Source organism: Phyllobates terribilis, unplaced genomic scaffold (assembly GCF_046119375.1).
Source record: "Phyllobates terribilis strain yellow unplaced genomic scaffold, ASM4611937v1 Scaffold_10__3_contigs__length_209671492, whole genome shotgun sequence".
In the NCBI taxonomy this organism is placed as follows: Eukaryota; Metazoa; Chordata; class Amphibia; order Anura; family Dendrobatidae; genus Phyllobates; species Phyllobates terribilis.
Genome location: NW_027362770.1, coordinates 26,593,014 through 26,617,241, shown reverse-complemented (window position 1 = coordinate 26,617,241; position 24,228 = coordinate 26,593,014). Strand labels below are relative to the sequence as shown.

Below are 24,228 nucleotides of genomic sequence, written 5' to 3'. Positions count from 1 at the left end.
AGGAATGGGGATACTGGGGAGAAGTTTTGGAGGTGATTGGGTGAGGAACGTATAAGTGTGGAGGAGAGAAGGAGGTCTTGGGAGAATACATGTTGGAAAATATCAGATTAGTTCGGAGATATAGGGAGGAGACAGAACATGAGTGGATTTGTAGGTCAATGTCAGTAGTTTGAACTAGATATGTTGGGGAATTGGGAGCCAATAAAGGGCTTTGCAGAGGATTAGCGAGGAGAGTTGTGGATTACTAGGGCAGCAGAGCTAAGGACAGACTGGAGAAGTGTGAGAGTATTAGGAGGGAGACCACAGAGGAGGATATTGCAGTAGTCGAGGTGGGAGATGATAAGGGCATGTGCTAACATTTTAGTAAATTCTGTGTTGAGGAAAAGACGGATTCTGGAAATATTTTTGAGTTTGAGACGGCAGGAGGTGGCAAGAGCTTGGATGTGCAGTTTGAAGGACACGGCAGAGTATATATATATATATATATACTAGCTATTGAACCCGTTCTACGCCCAGGTGGCGAGCATTTTTATTGGTATATGGTCCCCCATCCTGTTATGTGCTGTCCCCATCCTGAGCCCCCATCCTGTTATGTGCTGTCCCCATCCTGGTATTTGTGCTACCCAATCCTGTTCCCCCATCCTGTTATGTGCTGCCCCCATCCTATCCTGGTATGCATGGCACCCGTCATCCCTATCCTGGTATGTATGGTACCCCTCATCCCCAATCCTGGCATGTATTGCACTCCTCATCCCCAATCCTGGTATGTATGGCACTCCTCATCCCCAATCCTGGTATGCATGGCACCCCTTATCCCAATCCTGGTATGCATGGCACCCCTTATCCCAATCCCTCATCCTGGTATGCATGGCCCCCTCATCTCCAATCCTGGTATGCATTGTACCCCCTCATCCCAATCCTGGTATGCATGGCACCCCATCCCTCATCCTGGTATGCATGGCTCCCTCATCCCCAGTCCTGGTATATATGGCCCCCTCAGCCTTATCCTGGTATGCATGGGCCCCTCACCCCCATCCTGGTATGGATGGCACTCCTCATCCCCAAATCCTGGTATGCATGGCACCCCATCCCTCATTCTCGTATGTATGGTACCCCTCATCCCTATCCTGGTATGCATGGTACCCCATCCCTCATCCCTATCTTAGTATGTATGGTACCGTCATCCCTATCTTGGTATGCATGGTACCCCCTCATTCCCTATCTTGGTATGCATGGTACCCCCTCATTCCCTATTCTGGCATGCATGGTACCACTTCATCCCTATCCTGGTATGCATGGTACCCCCTTCATCCCTATCCTGGTATCATTGTACCCCCTTATCCCCAATCCTGATATGCTTGACACCCCTCTTCCCAAATCCTGGTATGCATGACCCCCCATCCCTCATCCTGGTATGTATGGTACCCCTCATCCATATCCTGGTATGCATGGTACCCCCTCATCCCCAATCCTGGTATGCATGGCTCCCTCATCCCCAATCCTGGCCCCCTCAGCCTTATCCTGGTATGCATGGGCCCCTCACCCCCATCCTGGTATGCATGGCACTCCTCATCCCCCAATCCTAGTATGCATGGCACCCCATCCCTCATTCTCGTATGTATGGTACCCCTCATCCCTATCCTGGTATGCATGGTACCCCATCCCTCATCCCTATCTTAGGGATGACGGTACCATACATACTAAGATAGGGATGAGGGATGGGGTACCATGCATACCAGGATAGGGATGAGGGGGTACCATACATACCAAGATAGGGATGACGGTACCATACATACTATCTTGGTATGTATGGTACCCCCTCATCCCTATCCTGGTATGCATGGTACACCCTCATTCCCTATCCTGGTATCATTGTACCCCCTCATCCCCAATCCTGATATGCTTGACACCCCTCTTCCCCAATCCTGGTATGCATGACCCCCTCATCCGTATCCTGGTATGCATGGCACCCGTCATCCCTATCCTGGTATGTATGGTACCCCTCATCCCCAATCCTGGCATGTATTGTACTCCTCATCCCCAATCCTGGTATGTATGGCACTCCTCATCCCCAATCCTGGTATGCATGGCACCCCTTATCCCAATCCTGGTATGCATGGCACCCCTTATCCCAATCCCTCATCCTGGTATGCATGGCCCCCTCATCTCCAATCCTGGTATGCATTGTACCCCCTCATCCCAATCCTGGTATGCATGGCACCCCATCCCTCATCCTGGTATGCATGGCTCCCTCATCCCCAGTCCTGGTATATATGGCCCCCTCAGCCTTATCCTGGTATGCATGGGCCCCTCACCCCCATCCTGGTATGGATGGCACTCCTCATCCCCAAATCCTGGTATGCATGGCACCCCTTATCCCAATCCTGGTATGCATGGCACCCCTTATCCCAATCCCTCATCCTGGTATGCATGGTACACCCTCATCCCCAATCCTGATATGCTTGACACCCCTCTTCCCCAATCCTGGTATGCATGACCCCCTCATCCGTATCCTGGTATGCATGGCACCCCATCCCTCATCCCGGTATGCATGCTACCCCTCATCTATATCCTGATATGCATGGTACTGCCTCATCCCTATCCTGGTATGCATGGCCCCCCCTCATCCCTATCCTGGAATGCATGGCTGGTCAGGAAGCACACTTTTGGCAAAACATTCTTACAGGTAACTGATCTGGAGTTGATCAGCTCGCAGTCAGGACACACAGACCCATAAAGACAAGAAAAATGTAATCAAAGCAGCACTCACCATTGGTATGGGAAAAAGCGGCACTTTATTACAATCATCACAAGAGGTGAGGAAACATGAGGGGGTAACCAAGCAACAGCAGTTTTGTGTAAACTATAGTGGAAAGAAGCGTAGTTTATGCGAAACAGCTGTCGCTTGGCTGTTATATGGTTTCTTTGTCATGAAGAAGTATGTTAACTTCGAAACGTGTTGACAATAAAAAACAGCATACCCTTTCCTGTGTATACCTGGAATTGATATTCCACCCACCAGAAGCGCGGAACATCCACAATTTCCCTTCTTCAGCGGACCCATGGATCTGCAGTAGTGGATCATATGCTCTTTAACTTTTATATCTTTTTAAAAAAATTTTTTTAAACAAGATAAGACCCTATTGCGCTTCTCACTTCCTAGTTTTTCAAACACCTGAATATTATTATTATTAATAATAATGTATATAGCGCCATTGATTCCATGGTGCTGTACATAAGGGGTTACATACCAAATACAGATATCACTTACAGTAAAGAACTAACAATGTCGAGTAAGGTCTCTTTCCGAGATGTTGGGAAGGGAGGTTATGGGGGCAGGGCAATGGTGTGGAAAACAAATGGGTTGTGGTGGTCAGACAGTAAAGACTTGCAGTGTTTGGTCAATCTTGTTTTTGATGTGTGTGTCAAACTCCTCAGCAGAGATGACAGAGGTCGGAGGGGGCAGTGGAGGCCGGAGGAGAGAGTTAAAAGTGTTGAATAGCTGTTTGGGGTTGTAGGATAGGGAAGATATGAAGGTTGTGAAGTAGGCCTGTTTAGTAGAGGTGAGTGCTGATTTGAATGCGAGTGTTGCTTGTTTGAATGCAGTGAAGTCATCTTGAGTATGCGTTTTCTTCCAACGCCGCTCCGCAACCCTGGACATTTTTCGTAGCTGTTTAGTGAGGTTGTTGTGCCAGGGTTGCCTGTTGGCTCGTGCTCTGCCATGCATAAGAGGGGCGACCGAGTCAATAGCTGATGCGAGAGTGGCATTGTAGAAAGCAGTGGCGCTGTGTGTGTCATGAAGTAAAGATATGGATGTCAGTGGTAGAACAGAATCAGAGTGTGTGGGTGTCTAGATGTGCAAGGTTTCTGCGGGAGTGTGCCAATTGCTGGACATGGGTGACAGGTGAGGTGGACAGGGATGAGAAAGTGAGTAGATGGTGGTCAGATAGGGGTAGTGGGGAGGTTGTGAGGTTAGATAGGGAGCAGAGTCAGGTAAAGATGAGGTCTAGTGTGTGTCAGTCTGTGTGGGTGGCAGAGGAGGACCGCTGAGTCCAAAGGATGAAGTAAGCGACAGGAGTTTGGATGCTGCTAACTGGCGAGTGTCAGTGGGGATGTTGAAATCGCCCATGATGAATATCTTACAGCAGAATTTGTGCTGAGCTTTATAGTTCGACTAAGGCTATGTGCCCACGATGCAGAAATGAAGCAGAAAATTTCTGCAGCATTTCTGCATCTCCCTGGCAGAAAAAACACATGCAGATTGTGCATGCGTTTTTCCTGCAGAATACATGCGGATTCACATGCGTTAACGCATGTGTTTCCGCATGCGGACTGACAAGCACTTTCCAAGCGATTTTAGCATCACTTGGAAAGTGCTTGTCAACTTGGTCACACTATATAAATCCATGCAAAAGGCATGGATTTATATAGTGTGACCGTAAAAATAAAAAAATAAAGCTATACTTACCTCCGATCCCCCGCCGCGTGTGCTGTCGCGCTCGTCCTGGCTTCTTCCGGGTTGCCGGCATCTCACGAGACAGCCTGCGGTCACATGACCGCGACGTCATCTCAGGTCCTGGAAGGAGAAGCGCTGCCGGCAAACAGAGAGAAGCCACCGGACAGGTGAATATAAACTTTATTATTTTATTCTTTTTTTTACAGGTACAATGGTACCCAGGTCTGGATGAGAGTCTCCTCTCCTCCAGAACTGGGTACCATCCGCACATAGAGACGCATAAAATCCGCGTGTACAAATGTACAGACACGGATTCTATGCGTCTCAATGCAAGTCAATGGCAGCGCTTCCGCAAAATTAATGAACATGCTGCGGATTTATTTGCGCTGCAGAAACGCTGCGGAAAAATCCGCATGTGCATTGACATTGCGGAATGCCATTGGGGACCATGGGTGCGGATTACCATGCGTTTTTGATGCGTTTCCGCTGCGGAAATTCCGCAGCATAAACACATGAAAAACGCATCATGTGCATGCAGCCAATTACTACAGTTCTATTAGTTACCAGACCTAGCCCTCAAGGAGGAGAGCCTGCCTTGCCAGAAACCAAGAAGTAAGGAGACTGCATAGCTCTGAGCAGCACAAGAGACAACTTGAGAATACCCATTTAATAGCCTAATGCACCATGCATTTTCAAGAGGAAAATAGTAGCTCCAATTATAAGTCAATAGGACCAGTTAAAAAATGTATGCATTATGGTAAAAATTTAACCCATGATACCAGAAAGTGCTGACATGTTTTTTTTACAAGGATTTTGGAGCACATTAAAGAAAAAACTGTTTATTCCAAGTGTAGTTGAAGTGTTTTTTTTTATGTGGATTTTGGAGCAGAATCCACTTGACCATCAGGAAGCAAAGGTCTCCTGAAGAAGAGTATATGAAGCATGAAATTGATGGCACCCAGTCCCAAGATCATGAAAGCCTGGTTAGAGCTTGATCTGACCTGTCCTCTCATTATATGGACATAAGCTCACGATGGTGTAGAAGACGACTAACCACAGCCACAAATCAGCTAACACTATTGCACTTTTCATGCATCTATTGCATTGAGCACATCCAAAGAAAACGTAGTATGGCTTCAGACAATTCCTGGAAAAAAGGGATAGCCTTTTAGATTTATTATTTCTGATCCACAATACCACCCTCAGCCCTGCACCATTATGTAATAGATTATATGACACACAAAATGTTTAGGCCAAAAGTAGAAAAAGAAAAATACATTTTATTCTGTGTTACAAAAGCATGTTCACCATAGATAATGATTTCATTAGGATTTCTACTAGAATTAAAAAGCAAAAATGCATTGATTAAATGTTGAAGCTCACCATTCAATATCCTAACAAGCAAATGACAAAACTAACGCAAGAACTTCTGTTGCTCGTCCATGAAAGAAGAGTACAAAGCCGGTATGGTGACAGAGGAGGGTTTGTAAGGATACATGTATTCACTAGTCCACACGCCAGCTGTCTACAAACTACAATTCACAACATTCCTTCAGCTGTCAGGACATGCTGGGAGTTGTAGTTTCACCACAGCTGGAGTGCCATAGGTTGCTTGGCAAAGCCGGGTGTAAGGAGCTCTATGGATACGTTCTGAACAGAATTAAAGGTTTCCCAGTAAACTTTAGAAGCTTTTTTGTACCACTTCCATGCAAATCTCTAATGTGAAGAAGTGTTGGTGAAAAAGCTTGAAGCTGAAGACATATGGCTCTTTTCTGGAAGAAAACCCTGTTTTCCTGATTTGCATATACAATCAAAAAGGCATCAAAGGACCCCAAATAAACTCAACTAATAGAAACTGGCTTAAGGGAGAAGAGAATCATTCAATCTGACCATCATAATACACTGGGGTCATCCAAGGGTTGTTCTCAAGTTCTTAAATAGATAAAATGGCAAAGTGCTTGTGAAAAACTAGCATCGCTGAAACTTATTTCTCATTAAGGAACTTTCTATTGCCTAAATCTGTCTAAATGTAAATACTGTCTTCCTTGGTTTCCAGCACCACTCCAGTCGTCTTCTCAGTCACGTGATAGAAATTCCAACTACCCGGATCACACTGGGGTGTATATGAGCCGGAAGTCTCTCTTACAATGTAATGTAATGATGTTATGATGCCCCATAGACTTACACTGTAGTCACGTAAGTGAGAAGAGGATTGGAGCGGAGCCTGAGACCTGGGAAGATGGTAACTATTTTATTGCACTTATATTACACATTTAGACAGGTTTAGGGACTAAAAAAAAAATTCTTAGGAGTGCTTCTTTAAAATCTCTCGCTGTTTTTGAATTTTAATTTGCCTTTTAATTTCATTTTATGAGTGTGGGCCGGTCTCCTAGGCAAGGATCACAGTGCTTACAAGTTCTTTACTATTGAGCTTGTAATCACTGCTTTGAAGCTGCCAAGATCACTGAATCTGGCCTACTTCAATAACCCTGCGCTCCACCAATGCTGCAGAGACAAAGTTGTCTCTGCTGGGAGCATCAGCGAGGAGCGATCCTTAACTTTAAAGTTCGGTGTTCAGTAGTGTTGAGCGAGTATGTTCTGTTAACCCTTTCGCCGAGTATGCTCGGGCCGAGCTCCGAGTATTTACAGCTGCTCGGTGATATGGTTGAATCGCTATTTCTTACACATTCCTCACATGTAATAAAGCTGTCAAACAGTCGCAAATCATGCAAACGGGAGCGATTCAACCAGATCACCGAGCAGCTGTAAATACTCAGAGCTCAGCCCGAGCATACTCGGAACAGAACATACTCGCTCAACCCTAGTGTTCATACCGGACAGTTGCTGTCCGATGCTGAACGCGGACTTCTCCCGGATGTGCGTTTTAATGTTCGGAGTTGCGGTGAAGTCCGGAAGGAGAGAGATAGAACCATTGTATTACATAAATACAATTATGTAACAGAAAACACATACTAAAAGGATTAGTTGGCAAATTCAATGCTACGGTTTTCTTTATTACTACCCATGCTGGAAGTAACCTCTACCTATTGTTTCCGTTTGACTCCACTTTAAGTTTTTTGGAGTTTATGGGTAACATATCCTACTTTATGCCAATACAGTGGGATAAGTCAGCCTTCCATTGGAGGCATACCTCTGCTGCAGGCTCAAAGGAAAATGTGAACAGAGCTGTAAAATGATAAAAATGCAGCTGGCTGTTACTACTGGAGGGCGCTTTCTAAAGTCTCATCCATAGCCATCCATAGGCAGTTTGTTTTGTTCCTCTACACATTTGTGAGTGGTCTGCTCCTGTATTCCTACACTTCTACCCTTTATATAAATTCTACTGTACTGGTATCTGTGGTCACAGAAGGATGCTATGTATACATATGGCTACATGGGGACGTGTCACACGACACTGACATTGCAACACTGGATGTGATGATTTTCTATGGTGCAGCGTTGTGATCCGAGACATGCTGTCACTACAACACAAAGTCACATAGGTCTCCAAATGTGGTGGATGTTTTGTGACTGCTTGCAAATAGCACACAAAACACTTGCCACAGACTTCAATGCAAGTCGCACACATCTTGGCTGTTTTATAGCCAAAAATTGGAGTGCTAAAGTAGTGGCACGACAGCAGGGTGCACAAATGTTTTTGGTAGCACAAATTGTTAGAGGACTTCGCTTGTGTGACACGTCACCATGTAATCCCAGTTTAAGGAGACTTCTGAGCTCACATAAATCCCAACCTTTCATCCTGAGAGTACATTGTTGTGTCCCTGACTTTGATGCGGGCTCACACGCTGAGCCCGCATCTTTCCCCGCCCATGATGACCAAACAAGTGCATGGAGCGAGGCAGCGCTGAATGGCCGGGGGTATGTATAACGTATACATAGCATCTGGTCCCGAGTCTCTTATCGCCGAATCTCCACAGCGCACAGCGCACGCACTGGGGGGGATTCATAAGTCTGCAGTCACACATAAGTGATGCAGACTTATCACTTTTGACCAGACAACCATTTTAAAGCAACCCTCCACCCTGGCACTGAATTGTGATTATATATTTGTCATTTATAGTCTTCTACTTGGTGCCCTCTTTCCCCCCATGGCCTCCTTGGCTGAATCTAGAAGTATTTTCCTTTTGTATCCAAGATTACTGCTGCAGTGGCACGGTGGTTAAACTGGGTGTCCGGGCTTATCACAAAAGTCTTCAGTCACCCTATGTGACTGCAAACCTGTGAATCCTCAATTAACGCACAGCGTGCACCATGAGGGTTCTCCAATGCTGCAAGACTGAGTGGTCATGTGACTAAGTATGAAATATGCATACTCCCGGACACATTATGACTAGACTTGTGTGGCCTTGCTCTTGAATTGAGAGAGAAAGTGTACGTCTAGTCGAAATGTGTCTGAAAATATGCATATTGCATGCTTGTAGTCACATGACCGGTCCGTCTCGCGGCCGGCAGTGTTGACTGTGCATGATGTGAGGATTCATAAGTTTGCAACCACAAATGCGCAGCTAGAACTACAGACTTGTGAAAAGCCTAGTCAGCTCCTTTAGGTCTGAATCATGCCTTCACAGCACATGAAAGGCAGGGAAATGCCGTGTGCTCCCCATGCCTCAGCAGTGACCATCTTGGATGCAGGATTGAAACACTGGTCTCAATGGAGAAGGCAGTGGGAGGCAGAGGGCATCAGGTAGGGAGACTGTACATGACACGTTTAGTCCCCTTCAGTGGCAGGGTGGACAGTCACTTTAAATGGGTCTCAAACGAAAAGTCTGCTGAATGGTTACAGCATGCAATGCACACAGTCACAATTTCCTGGTATTCTCCAAGTGTGTGGGCAATTAATATACTTGTCTCATTTGGCTTCTCCCAATTCTCATCTATTGAGAGAAGCCTGGAGAGACTGGTCAGCATGTGACCGCTCGCCCACCCACATGGCAATGAGGAAATCATGACAGTGTGCACAGTCACGATTCACCAGTCTGCAGTTACTGAGACAGGACAACCTAACATGCAATGTTTTCAGCTAATCCTTGTACCCAATCCTTTAAAATTGTTATTCTTTGAATATATGTCATGTTTTAGCTAACAAAAATGCTTCATGTGCTGCACCAATAACTGAACCCTTACAAAATCTTAAGAAATCTGATTAATAAAAAACCCTGCATCTGTGAATCCAGTCCTAAAGGTGTTTCAACACATCACAGTATTGATGATCTGCCTTGGTATAGAATCTGTGGCGGTCAGACTCTCTGCATCACTGCCAACCAGCTCTTTACCTACAGCCCCCTTTAAACAGCCGATTAGGATGGAGGAGAGAGTTAGACCCCCAAAGATGTGATATTGATGGCCTTTCCTAGAAAACCTCTGTCGCCCCCCCCCCCCATAATTCTCCAAGAATATACTGAACAAATGAAATGTGCCACATTATCTCTTAGAATTTCATGTGATGCCATAGAACAAATAGACAGCAAAGCCAATGAGAAGAACGGCTATGAAGAATGGGGGAGTCAGCCAGAGCTGGAACAGCAGGTAAGATAACAGTCCATTAACTAGCATGGAGAAGGAAATGATGAACAGTCTGGTGAGGTTACTGCTGTGCTTCATTACGGCCGACATAATCAAGCCATTGAGCGCCTGGCTTATGATGATAACCAAAACCCAAATGGAGAACCCATCTAGAAAACCACCGCTGTGACTTCCCGTAAAGTGAAGCAGAAAGTTGACAATTATACCAAACGAATATAAGAAAATGTTCTGTAGGTTTAATGGTATTTTCTGAGTCTTTAGCGTCACCTCGGTGTAAACTGCAGACAGTCCAGAAATCAGGCAGTAGACCACCATGAGGAGGAGACCTGGTAGACTGACATAGAGGTGAGGGTCGGTGGATTGTTCCTCTAGATCTTGAATGCCACCATAGCTGTAAACCACACCCGCTGCTGTCAGTAAGGACAGGGCCAGCCACTTTCTGATGGACAGATGCTGACGTAGGAAGATGCTGTACATTACAGCAGTACTGACAATCTTTAAGTTACTCAAGACTTGGAAACTGCTGGGGTCCATGAAGTGCTGCATGTGAACCACCAAATTATTATTAGTGCCGTACAGGACTGCAGGCAAAGCATAAGGAATGGCCAGTCGCCATGGGACTGGTAACTGCATGGACCTGCGATCCCAGACCAGAAGCATCACCCCAGATATCATCAGCTTGGATAATTCAATTAGAAGGACTACCGAAGATGAACTGAAGGGAATCTGTCCTCCAACTCGGCACAAGGATATCAGTGGAGCATGAGAGCCGTAAATGACCACAGAGACCACTAGCATTAGTCCCCAGAGCGCCCCCCTGAGCATCTCACCAACAGAGGAATGCAAAGACTCCTCCGGTCCCATATTATTAATAACAAACATCCCTGCTGTACTATGTAACAGGCTGGTATATACTATGCAAAGGCAGGTATACAGATGTTTCCAGAATTGGCATCACAACTCATTTATTTATGTACAAATTAAAATGTGTTTGTGCAATTTATGATACAGAAATAAATGCTTGGAGCAAACAAGACATGTAAGGTTATATCTGAGCTAAAAAAAAAAAAGCCATTTGTATGTTTTTTTATATGTGCAATCTGACCCCCAAAAATAAAAATGAGTATTATGGTAATAACCTATGCCAGGCAACCAGCTCAACTGTGCCAATACATGGTGAGATATTTTGGTACTAATATTTCATACAAAATACAATTTGCATTAAATATAGAGAAGGAAAATGAAAGCACCTAGAGCAGCATGGTAAATGTGCGGAGCGCACCCCTGCCACCTACTGCAGAGCCAGTGCAGACAGTTGCACACGTTGCGGCAGTATGCAATTACCAAGTAGCCAGTATTGTGAAGAGTTCCAGTAAAGCACTTAAAGCATTGAAGGAGAGGATATTGGAGTATCAGCACTTTCTTTCCAGTCTAATCCGGTCCTTTTCTTAATGAACTAAGGTAGTCCTTGATAGTCTTCTCCACGTTGGGTACTGCGTAGGCTTGGGCAGCATAGATTCCTGTGCAAGTTCCTACCACAAAACCGAGGAAAGCAGAAGCCCTGAGTTTGGAAACGATATACCCAGCGAGGAATCCCTTGAGAAATGGAGAGCTGAGAAGAGTGCCTTCCTATAAAAGACAAGGACAAGTGTAAATGAAACTATGGTAGACTGCTGAACCTATGCCGAGCCATTCTATAATAATCACAGGGACGGATCACTCCATTAGTGAGAAACATTAGCAATCAAATGTGGCAGAATAGATCCATGTAATCCACGTATAAGGGGTTTTCCCATCCTTTTAGACGATCGCATTTTGCTAGGATATGCCATACCAGTATGATCAGTGGGGTCAGGCCTGTGCATATTGTATCACTATAATAATAATTTTTATATAGCTTCATTGCAGATGTAACATTACCAAGCACAGAACAGTCCATATAATTCACAGATGAGGCAAAATAGGAAAATGCGAAAGTACCCAAAAGTGACCCCTTAGTATGCCTAATGGGCAGGTGGCATAAGAAAGTGCATGTTGACTGTTCTTAGTGGTCTCCCATAATAGCAACTGCGAGGTACTGCACAGGACATGTTCTACCCCTGGGCATGCACGCTCCAAATGGACTTTCGGGAAAGGGGCAGCCGTGCGGCAGAGGGAGCAAACTCTGGACCTCTAGTAGAGGACATGGAACCACGAGAGGGGTAAAGACAAAGAACAGCGGGACCTATTCATTTAACCCCTCCCTTCAAGAAAGCCACTCATGTAAAATGAGAGAACCCAAGCATCATATACAGGGGTTGACTGTGAAATATGGGCATAGTGTTAAAGCACTGACATCACACGGACAGCGTTACAGTAAGTCTCAAGCCACTGGTTAGCTGCACCAGGTGGGCAGGAGTTTATCGAAACTGGAAAACCCCTTTAATCTTGATTAATAAACTGTACAATGTTTTTGGTCATCTTTGATGGCATTACCGTCTGCTTAGCTTGTAGAATAGAGTTTGGGATCCCATGGACGATAAAGTGAAGACATAGCCTAGCAATGTGCTATCCCTTCATAAAATGGGATTATCCTTTAATGTGAAATGGACTGATGCAATCTCCCTGATTTAGCCTTCACTCTCTTATATGCCGGTAATACAGTCATGAATGGGTGCAAACCTTCTCATCTCTTGTCTGAAGAGAGATTGGCAGTAAGTCCCACATGAAAAACAAAATAAAATGGATGTGATGGAGTGGGCAGCAGTGAAAGTTTCGCTCCCAGGCAGAGATCAGATTTTACCACTTTCCGCCCAAACCAGGTATATAAACTAATAATGTAAACCACGTGCTGACATCTACATTTCCATAAGTCATTTATGGAGCTGATGGCAGCAAGAAGTGAGAATATCTAGGAGGTCCTGTCCTTTGTAGGACAGATCACGTGATCACATATTACCTGAGATACTCCAGCCTTTACTTCGTTCTCCAGTTTACGTTGCAGGCCTTCTAGCTGATCTTTGAGAAACACAAGGTCCTTTAGTTTTGGGGAACCCTAGAAACACAAGGGAATAGTTGAATGCAAGCACAAACTTTTATTACCAAGACCACTGTGAATTCCCACAACTACCCCAGGGGTTATAATTCCTTTAGGATTATCAGCGGTTTTGCAAAGCTGCCTACTACTTGATGCCACCTTTGGGTTGGCGTACTTACTCAGCTATTAGGTGAGTGTGCAACTTGAGCCAGGATCGAGGAGCATTTTGCTTGTTAAATCTACCCCATTGTTCTTTTTCATTCCTTGTAGGTTCCTATTGCTCACGCCTCAGAAATCCCCTTAGCGGAAAGTCTGCAGCACTGAATGTACATAAAGTAATAAGGACTAGTTTGCTTGGTGGTCGGGTGGCTGCCAGCCTGTTTACACTGCTCGAATATGCCAACTGTGGCTGTGTCATATGGCACGCGGCCAAAGTTCGATATACATCATTGGCACAACCTAGAGCAGTACAAGTGAATGGGTCGTATTGCAGTTCTCTTGGGCTGAAATGTGACCCCATTCATTTATATTGTGCTGCGATGTAGTAGCGGCACAGTGAACATTGGCGGCGTGACAGGTCGCTGCTAAAGTCACTGTGTAGCCCAAGCCTATTGGGAAAGGAACATTCCTAAATATGCTCGTTCACCATAATGGTGCAGTATCAATGCACCTATACCAATAATTACATCTGATACAATGTAATGAAAGGTAATTAAAGGGGTTGTTTTATTCATTCATACAGGGGGGGCTCCACACATTGACGAGCACACTTGTACATCATCTCTCCCTGCATGCAACAGGGCCATTTCCCGAGATAAACGGGGATCCATTTATGGCAGGATTTTGCCCAACCATTTCACAAGAGTATAAATGAAAGCACATATCCCAAGCGTGAAAATCTGAAGTTATTCCAGGGTGATACCAGCATGAACCAATCGATGTATATCTAACATGTACATCACTCTCCCATTATACTTATCCAGTAAGAATCACTTCTTTACGGCTACCAGTAATATCTAAAAAATAAAATCATTGTCCATCCTCTCATGACACATGGCCTGTTTTCTGGCAGCCTGCTCTGTAGGCAGAATACAGCATGCTGCACATGGTAGCCTGTACTCTGCTGATGGTACCGCAGGGCAATCAGCCCTACTTCTGTACAATGTGAGCAATTCTAATATACGTACCTGGGGTGATTGCGCTGTATGCACTCCTGTAATAAGTGTAGGCTTCAGTTTCCATCTATTATGGTGAGCCTACTAAACGCAGGCATCGGAAGAAATCTCCACTAAAACCTGCTCTGCTATAGAAACCGTGTTTGCCAAGTGACAGCTTCCACTCCATATGGGTTAGACGGTGGAGAACACGTCAAAGTTTTACATTTTCAGAGCCACAATATTATCTGAGATCATTTAAGCCTAGATTGGGGGGATGCAGTCAATAGCAAAGTGGATACATTTACGGCAGATTAGTAAATCCCCGTCAACCAGATTATCCCTGTGAAAATACAAAGAAGAGAAGCAGATGGGGAAATCAAATTGTGCTACATCACATCATTGGAGATTTAATTAAAAGTCCGGCTCCGTACTCACTGGCAGCCAGCAGTGCGCTGGTTACCAAGCAGCTGCTCCAATACAAGTCCATTTATCATATCTAACTAGAAATGGGAATAAATGTAGTACTTGTGCTTTTCTTTTAATATTATAACATGAACCTGTCACTACAAAAAAACGCTAGGGCAGCATGGTGGCTCAGTGGTTAGTATTCCAGCCTTGCGGCACTGGGGTCCCGGGTTCAAATCCCACCAAGGAAATATCTGCAAGGAGTCTATGTTCTCCACATGTTTGCGAGCGTTTCCTCCGGGTTCTCCTGTTACCTCCCACACTCCAAAGATATACTGATAGGGGATATAGATTGTGGACTAAAAAAAGATAATTAGCTCATATCACCTGATACTCACAAAATTAAAAATCACAACCTGTCCCTAGGAGGGGAACAACTGGACGCGTTTCGAGGACACAGCCCCTTATTCGTCAGTACTGCTAGGGACATGTTGTGATTTTTAATTTTGGAATAAAAGGATTTATGGCATACCTTCTTTATATAATATAGATTGTGAGCCCCAATGGGGACAGTGATAATGTCTGTAAAGCGCTGTGGAATTAATGGCGCTATAAAAGTGAGTAAAATAAATATTAGCAGTGTTCAGCTAAGTGCAAGCGCCGAATAACCTGCAGATTAACCCTATATCTGCAGGTTAATAGTGTTTTTTGGTGACAAATGCCCTTTAAAAAAAGTGTTACTGTGCTGAGCTAATCTTATAAGATTATCTCAGCAAAAGGAACATTTTTAAAAAAAAAAACAAAAAAAACATCCAATTGTGGAACTTATTAGGCTATGTTCACACTTTACATTTTTACTGAGTTTTTCTATGCAAATTAAAAGCAGCTTATTACAGTACCAGGGAGAAGCGATCGTTCATGGCAGCGGGAGGCCTTACTAGAATCCCTTGCAGGCATTCCAGCAACATCCGGATTTCAAAGCCCGATACCATGGTGCCTTATCCTCTGGCGTACAGGGGATGATGGCCGCGGAACTGCGAGAAGGGAAGGTAGCGGACCCCAGGTGCACCGCGGGACTGGATGGGAAATCCCTGGGGCTGACAGGAGTAGTCAACGTAGGGATAGTCCAAGAGGAACGGAGAGTAATGCTGAAAAAGTACTGTGCTAAGGAAACATACTGTGTTAAGGAAAGAAGGAATAAGGAGTGTTGTGCCCGATACTACATGTTACAATCTGATGAATTTGGACTGTCCAGTAAACTTCTGTTAGTTGAAACAAACTGTGTGTCCACCGAGTCATGTGCTGCGGCTCCAGAAGATGGAGGCTTGGGAGCAGCGGAGGTCTGCGGCCTACAAATGTATGTGATGCCCCCCACACCTGACAGCACACTGGGACGTGATTTTCCTGTAGAGTACAGGGGTGTGGTGGAGCAGCAGCTCGGTCATGGCTACCCCCCTTGGTCACTTTACACATCGCTGGTGCAGGCAATCCCTGAGCTCAGTGGCTCGTGCCATCTCCATCAGCAAAGCCACTGCGATGTGCAGCCAAATAACAGAAGCGGCGGGGAGCTAGCGCTGGGCTTGAGCAGTGTGACTACTGTCTGTGTTTTTTGGGTTTTTTCATATACAAGAATCCAATTGTTTGGCGACCACTTTCTTGAAAGCAGCAGATCTGATGCTCAAAAATTCTATGACTCCCTGCATCCATTGAAGGCATAGGGTTAAAGAGATCTGTGCACATATTGCAGAACTAACCTACTTATATATGTATGAGAAGAAGTTTTCAGTTTCAGAAATCACTGCAAAAGATCTGCCTTGTAGGAACATGGCCAAAACAATCTCTAGGAAACATTAGGCTGCATTCAAAAACAGTGGCTAATGAAACCGTCGCCACAGCAGCTGTGAAAGGATCTTTACGCAATCACTTCATTTTGCAGAAAAGAGTTTCTCGTGCTAACCTGCGTCTGTTATGGCTGCTACGTGTGAGAGCAGCTTTATCATCGCTCACTGCTTCTTATACCTGCAAACACAACAATCACAAAGTCTGTGTATTAAGTCAAAAAGTGGTTCAGACTGCGCTGATTGTATAACGTGTGGATTTATCAATGAAAGGCCACAAATAAGGAAATTAGAGCTAAAATCTAGAGCTTTACATAATAAATCTGCCCAATCGTAGCAGAATATGAGCTGCAGTTTACAGGCCCTTTAAAGGGAACCTGTCACTAGATTCATGCTGCCCCTGTATACACAGGGCGAGTCCTGTTAATAACCGGAGCAGAGCGGGGACAAGCCGGATCGGAATGCAATGGACTAGTCAGGTCTCTCAGCTTTTCACACTATGTTTTCTGTAAAACACCAGAACATTTCCAAGTAAAACATACCTGTCAAGCTAGGTGAGGGGAGGACCAAGTGTACAACGATGGGAAAGGGGGGGGGGGGGCAACAACTAGGGAAAGGGAGAGTGGAGACCCATAGGCAGATCTAAAAACACCCTGACTCCCCTACCGTCCCTAAATAGGTTCCGCACCTATCGCCGAGCAGGAAACCTAATCCCTGACTGACCCTAGAGCTAGGCCCTAGGTATGGAGGGGAAGGGGAGAGCACTAGTCAGCCCCCACTGCAACTAAAGACAAACAAGGAAAACAGACAAGGGGATACACTTAGCTTGGGAAGACACGAGAGAGAACACAACAATAATCCACCAAGAAACTCATCGACTGCTAATACTCCAGGCGTGAGCAGGGGAAAATAGTACTATCACCGGCGACTCTCTGGAGACACTGAGGGATTTTATATAACAAGCAAGGGTGTGTCAATTAATAGCAGAAGGTGGATATGACTGCTGGGTCCTAGCGAGAGAAGGATACCACTACACTACAGAGATGAAAGAATCAAGAAGGTATCTGCAAAGTCAAGCGCAGTGACTTTCTACAGCCGGATCCAGAAAGGCTGTCAAACCTGATGCACCCATGACAATACCTGGATTCAATTGCACAGGCCGCTCAGTTTCATGCTACACATGGTTTGGGCAACATGATACTGTAGTGATAGATTCGCTTTAACCTCAACGTGAAATCACATACATATGTCGAGGATGTGGTGCCTTACCGCATTCCGTCATACACGTATGTGATTGCGTTAAAGGGAACCTGTTACCAGTTTTTGTCTTATAACCCTGCCCACTGCTCATCACCTTTAAAACCATGTAAATTGGATTCCTACAACCCCTTTATACCCTCAAAGTTGCCGCTGCATACCTGTAAAAACGTGCATTATTTATGTCCCGCGCTGTATGCAAATTATGTGGTTTGGTCTGATGGGCGAAACCAGATCATGCTCCGCAGTTCCCCGGTTCCTACAAATCACTACCTCTTCTATCTGGACGTCTCCAACGTCACCCACATGGTTCTCAAAGTCTAAGGCCAGCAGCACAAAGTCATGTAATGAGCAGGCTTTACTTGTACATCACCGGCTCCCTGGCTGCCCCAATATGGCAGAATGAGCCGAATCTGCACAAGTCTCTGATTCCACTATGCAGGAACAAAGCTTCCAGCACTGTATGGATGACGTAGGACACTTCATCCACTTCCATGCAGATATTAGAGTGGCATTTAAAGGGACTGGAAAGAAAAAGTAGCTAAGGGCACCGCAAAATGCATATGGGAAGTAAATTCAGAAAAAACTAGAAAAGTACAGTAGTATGCATAGACAAGTTGGCATTACCTAATGAATTTTGTGTTTATTAACTACATAAAAACACTTACAAATAATTAAAAACATTTAAAACCAGAGGGTTACAATTCTAATAAAGGTATGCAAAATAGTAGCAATCACCTTTCCTCATCTGCTCCACAAAATATTCATAGGGACTGTACATGAACAGTGCTACAATGATGAACAGAAATATCTAGCAACTCATCTATGATTTTGCTGTGATCTAACAGTTATTGAATAAACCCAAGAAAAAAAAATAATGAATATGTTTTTGTATAACAGACCAAGGTGAAGGTGTGTTCATGTATCAGCTTTAGAGACAATAATAAATCAGAGCAAACAACTTGTGCTCAATGGATGACGATATCTCTAAAGAAATACTAATAGAAGACAGATCTGTTGCCTTGTACCAATATAAAAACCTTAATCAAGTGAACAAAGGTCGCAGTGCAGTCCTAATGGATGGAGGAAAAATAAAGATGAGGAAGAGCCCCACGCGTATCGCCACCTGCCTAGTGGCTTCCTCAGGGGTAGAGGGGCTCTGGTTGTCGCCAGCAGGTTGTGACCTGCCTGATTGTTCCAGTGTTTGCTGGGTGATCCAGAAGTCACATCTCCATGTAAGTCTATGAGAGGCAGAGCAAGAATCTCAGAGAGTTACACTGAGAGCTTGTGACTGTTACCTCTGACTTCCGGACAGTCAGAAGTAGCGGTCAAAAGATGGCGACGCGGGACTGGAGCGATACAGGGAAGAGCTGGTAAGTATAGTAATAGTAAGGAACTTAGATTAGTAGCACCACTCCAGCGCTGAAATAAAAAAAAAAAAAAATGCTGGAGTGGTGCTTTAAAAGTTGAATAGCACATGATTGATTTGCACACTGGTTTGCATGAGCCCTAAGGGTTAGTTCACATTTATCCAGTGCTCTCAGGAGAGCACTTAAATTGGGGTTTCTGTCAAAACCCCAAATAACATGATTCAGCAAGTCCCCGATGGAACCACTCACTATAATGAGGCAGATAGGAGTCACTTTGCACTCTCTTGCCTTTGTCGTATCACTTTCCTTTTTTGTGCTAAAAAGATGTGTAGTGATTGACAGCGTGTTCGTGCGCACCTAAAATGACACTACCTAAACAGAGGCCAGACAGAGTCCAAAGTGACTCCATTGGCCTTATTAGGCCACGTTCCCATGTTCAGTATTTTACATCAGTATTGTAAGCCAAAACCAGGAGTGGGTGATAAATTCAGAAGTGGTGACGTGTTTCTATTATACTTTTCTTCTGACTGTTCCACTCCTGATTCCTGATTTTGGCTTACAAATACTGATGTAAAATACTGACCAAATACTGAACTTGTGAACATGGCCTTATGACAGTGGTTCTGTCAGGCATTTAGTCTTAATTATGTTTTTCAGGGGATTTAGATAAACTCCAAGGTAAGTGCTCAGTATAGAGCACAGGATAAATGTGAAAAAAAATGTTATGTACCCAAAAATGCTACCAATAAAATCTTCAAATCAACTCCCATTCAGGTCCGTGGAAAAATAGGAGATACTGGTAAAACAAAGGCTATGGAATAGCGCGGTGGATCAGTGGTTAGCACTGTTGATTTGTAGCTCTGGGGTCCTGGGTTCAAATCCCATCAAGGACAAGATATGGAGGGAGTTTGTATGGGTTTCCTCCCATACTCCAAGGACATAATCATAGGGTATTTTAGACTGGGAGCCCCAATGAGGACAGTGATGACAATATCGGTAAACTGTGTAATATGATGGCACTATATAACTAAGCTTAAATAGCAACATGGCTATGAAATCTCATAGCTTTACCTGGTACTGTAAAATGCTGCTTTGTTTCCGTTTGCATGACAAAATGTAATTCACCCCAAACATGCATAGACCGATGTGCCATTGAATTTTCACTAAAAACCTCTGTAGTTGGATGAGCATCGTCCAAATGTAAAAGTGGTATCTGGAGATCAATGAAGAATTAAACCGTTCATTTTGTTGTCAGGTCTACACTGACACGTTACACATTTTTGCGGGGTTTTTTCCGTGCAGATTTGTCACAAAACCTGAAGGGATTTGTCAGTTCTTTCAGTGTGTTCTTCACCCACTGACTTCAATGAAGTCAGTCAAAAACGCTGGTCTAAAAAAGATTGCGGATTTGCTGCTTTGTAGCGTTTTTAGACAGCAGTGAATGCTATAGAGATAGATAATAACTAGGGATTAGTGCAAGTGCTCTTGTGACATGTAACCCATTTGGCCTCAGTGTCAATTGGGCGTTGAGCGCATTCATTCTCCTGCACTGTTTACAGGTGGATTAAACATATTATGGCTGTGTGGTTATTTGATTTTGCATCAGCTTATTTCTCCCTTTGTGACACTCCCATACAGTCACACCTTGGAGCATTATTTACACACAACCCATTTACTTTCTTTTCTTTTTATACATAGTATTTATTCTATGCATCACACAACCATCCATTACTTAAATGTTACTTATATTCTGTGTGTGTACCTTTCTATCTTCTATTTACAACCAATGTGGTGGTATGATTCAGAGGTCTTCAGGGATATATGGATGGTATTTTGTTGTAAATTTTAGTTACCATTGACAACAATGGTTTTATATTGTGCCCTGGGTCTCTTTCTTGCATCCTAAATGTTCCCCTATTTTCTCTTTTTCAATAGTTTTAATATGCATATCCCTTTGAATTGATGTACCAATAAAGGATTTTTACATTAATCATTGGAGAAGAGAGCGACACCTAGGCAGACATCTAATTGCACACCTCCCACATATTATAAAATTTCACCGTGGAGCATATTGGACAGCTTTTTAGGATTAAATTAATGAAAAAAAAAAATACAGCCAAGGTAAAGCAGAGAGCTGATATTATCAGACTGGGAAGTCCCATGGTTATTAGGCCCTTCCCCTAAAAATACCAGCCAGAGCCGGCCCATCACATTAGACGCACCAATTTTGACTCTCCTGAATTGCCCTGATGCGGTGGCAATCAGGGTAATGGTGATTGGGGTTGATGTCAGCTGTGTTTTTGGACAATTCACAGTTGACATCAAGCCCTGGTGTAAGTAATGGAGAAGTGTCTATCAGACACCCCCCCCATTACTAACCCAGCAAGTAAAAAGAAAACACACACAAAAAAATCTTTTAAATAAATACTACCCCACACTTTCTCTGGTTCAACATTTTATATATAAAAAAAAATTCCAACCCAAGTTAGACGTAGTCCACAAATGGAAACCTAAAAAACATACAGAAAAATAAACCAAGGCACTGTCCCTCGTCCGCTAATTTATTAGAAAAAAAATTTGCACGCAGGTCCGACGTCGTCCAGCAATTTCCACGTAGTTCCTCGAATCCATCGTCCAAAGTCCCGATTGCCACCGCACCCGGGTAATAGGGGAGAGCCAAGGCGAAGTGCCAGAATATCATGTGGTGCGCCACTTCAGGGGCAGCTGTGGGCTGGGAAGGTCCCAATAACTTTGGACCTTCCCAACCTGATAATATCAGCTCTCTGCTTTACCTCTGCTGGTTACAAAAAAGAGGGGAACCCCACGTCATTTTTTTCATTTATTTAATCATAAGAAGCTATAAAAAGCTTCACAGGGTGCAATTTTATTATATATTGGGGGTTGTGCAATTATATGTCCGATCTATAATCCAACTCTATAGCATTCATTGCTGTCCAAAACTCTATAAAAATGCAGTTAAAAATGTGCGTTGTTCCTGTCAAAAGATGCAGAAATGGCGCAGAAATTTCTGCATCAAAATACTCAACGTGTGCACATACCCATAAATTTGCTTTGCTGACTTTGATCAGACACCAAGATCAAAATCAGACAAGTCTCCGACCAATCGCAGACATGTGCATAGCCCCCACAACATATGTACCAGTGCTATCTATGTAACCACGGATAGCACTCCTTCGAAAAAAATCGGCAATGTGCATGAGCCCTAATTGTACTGATGGTGGCCCAGTGGTTATCACTGCAGCGCTGGAGTCTAGTTCCACCAATGACAACATCAGCAAGGAGTTTGTATGTTCTCCCTGTGTTTGCGTAGATTCCCTTCAGGTAATCCAGTTTTCTCCCAAAGACATCTTCATAGGGAGTTTAGATTGTGAGCCCCAATGAGGACAGTGATGACAATGTCTGTAAAGCGCTGTGGAATTAAAAAAGCTATAAGTGAGTAAAATAAATAACAAACCTGAAGAATCAAGTTGCCAGCTCATTTTTTACTGTACAATGAAAACCGTAAAACAAAAACCCCAAAAAATAAGGGCGGAGGTTTTATTTTCACCATTTCAACTCACTTGGATGTTCCATTCCCATTTTTCATGTGGGAAAGGGATTTTCCAATTTCAATACACCACCAGTGGCCCGACAGCAGTTTGTTTAAAAAAAAAAAAACAACAAAATTGTTCTTTACTCACCTTCCCTGGGTCCAGCACTGAATCTCTGCCACTGCTCCCAGCATATTAGCATCAACCGCTGTGAGCTCAGCGGTTCTGAGAGTCTCGGTTGTCAACTCAAGCAGAGCTGCTGAGCTCGCTGATTATAACGGGAACAATAAACCTACAGGGCAAGGAACAGCCAGGTAGCACATCTCAAGGCATAATTAACAGACAAAGAAGGAAAGATACCAGCCAGAAACAAAAGTGTGTGTATGTATGCAGACTTATGAAATAGGTAAAAAGGCAAATAATCAATAAAAATGAGAGGGGGGCACAAACATGACTGACATGGAATATTGTATATACAAGATGCAAACATAAGGAGAATGGCTGTGACACTATGAAAATACTATCCCGGAAGAAGCCTTAGCGAAACGCACGTCGGGTGTCGTTCCATACACATGGGTATAAGTATTTTTTTGGTGACTAGCTTAACTCAACATTTTTTTTTTTTTCTGGCCGAATATTGTTACCTGTGACTACTCAATTACTTATATCCTATTCTATGACCCATTCCGGACTGTCACAGCCCAGGTAGTATTTTTATTAGTTATTTCTTACCTATTCCATATATATATATATATATATATATATATATATATATATATATATATATATATATATATATATATTATACTTGTGTCTTCCCTTCTTTGTCTAGACACCAGGAGCAGTAAGGAAGACTTAACACTGGACCTGGGGAGGGCAAGTAAAGTTAGTAGTTTTTTTAAAACAAACTGCAGCGGGGGACAGAGGTATCCTGACACCCCCGAGATTCAGTCACCTTCCAACATAAACGACAGAGCCCGCCGGCACAGGGTGGCCGCCATGCTGCACCTCAGCTCCGAGTCCCCGGGGCCACACAGGGCTCTGCAGAGTATGGCAGCATCTGCACAGGAGTCTTCATGTACAGTGTCAGTCAGAGGTCCCTGAGGCTGCTCTGTCTGCAGTAATGGCGTCCTTGCAAAGACCAAACACCAGGACAATCCCCAGGTGCACACACTATCTGCGCACAAGCCGCTCTTCCCGCACTCACCTTGTCATCCGCCATCTTGTCCGGGCAGCGCAAGCGCACTGACGTCCACACTGCCCCCGAATCGATGTTCTCTGAGGTCTCTTGCGCGTGGTGCAATCTATTCCTCCACGATCGGTTGCTTTTACTGGGGATTGAATAAGCGCTGTGTTCTGTGTACTGTGAGGAAAGGAGACTGCCTGGACCCGGTGACCGCCTGTAGTAGGAACTGCCGGGACCCGGTGACCGCCTGTAGTAGGGGCTGCCTGGACCCGGTGACCGCCTGTAGTAGGGACTGGAGGGACCCGGTGACCCCCTGTAGTAGGAACTGCCGGGACCCGGTGACCGCCTGTAGTAGGGGCTGCCTGGACCCGGTGACCGCCTGTAGTAGGAACTGCCGGGAACCGGTGACCGCCTGTAGTAGGAACTGCCGGGAACCGGTGACCGCCTG

General features: G+C 44.4%; 2 protein-coding genes across 2 annotated transcripts; both read right to left on the bottom strand.

Moving 5' to 3' along the window:
* Positions 1-5,716: 5,716 nt before the first annotated feature.
* Positions 5,717-10,882, bottom strand: SLC35A4 (solute carrier family 35 member A4). The gene has a single exon (XM_073649512.1). It carries the CDS (start codon positions 10,880-10,882, stop codon positions 9,914-9,916), a length of 969 nt encoding a protein of 322 aa, XP_073505613.1. The 3' UTR covers positions 5,717-9,913.
* A 66-nt stretch (positions 10,883-10,948) lies between these two features.
* LOC141164367 (SLC35A4 upstream open reading frame protein) lies at positions 10,949-23,941 on the bottom strand. The gene is made up of 3 exons (XM_073649513.1): positions 23,802-23,941; positions 12,939-13,034; positions 10,949-11,629 (listed from the first exon to the last, which is right to left on the bottom strand). Exons 1-3 carry the CDS (start codon positions 23,814-23,816, stop codon positions 11,432-11,434), a joined length of 309 nt encoding a protein of 102 aa, XP_073505614.1. The 5' UTR covers positions 23,817-23,941; the 3' UTR covers positions 10,949-11,431.
* Positions 23,942-24,228: the final 287 nt, after the last annotated feature.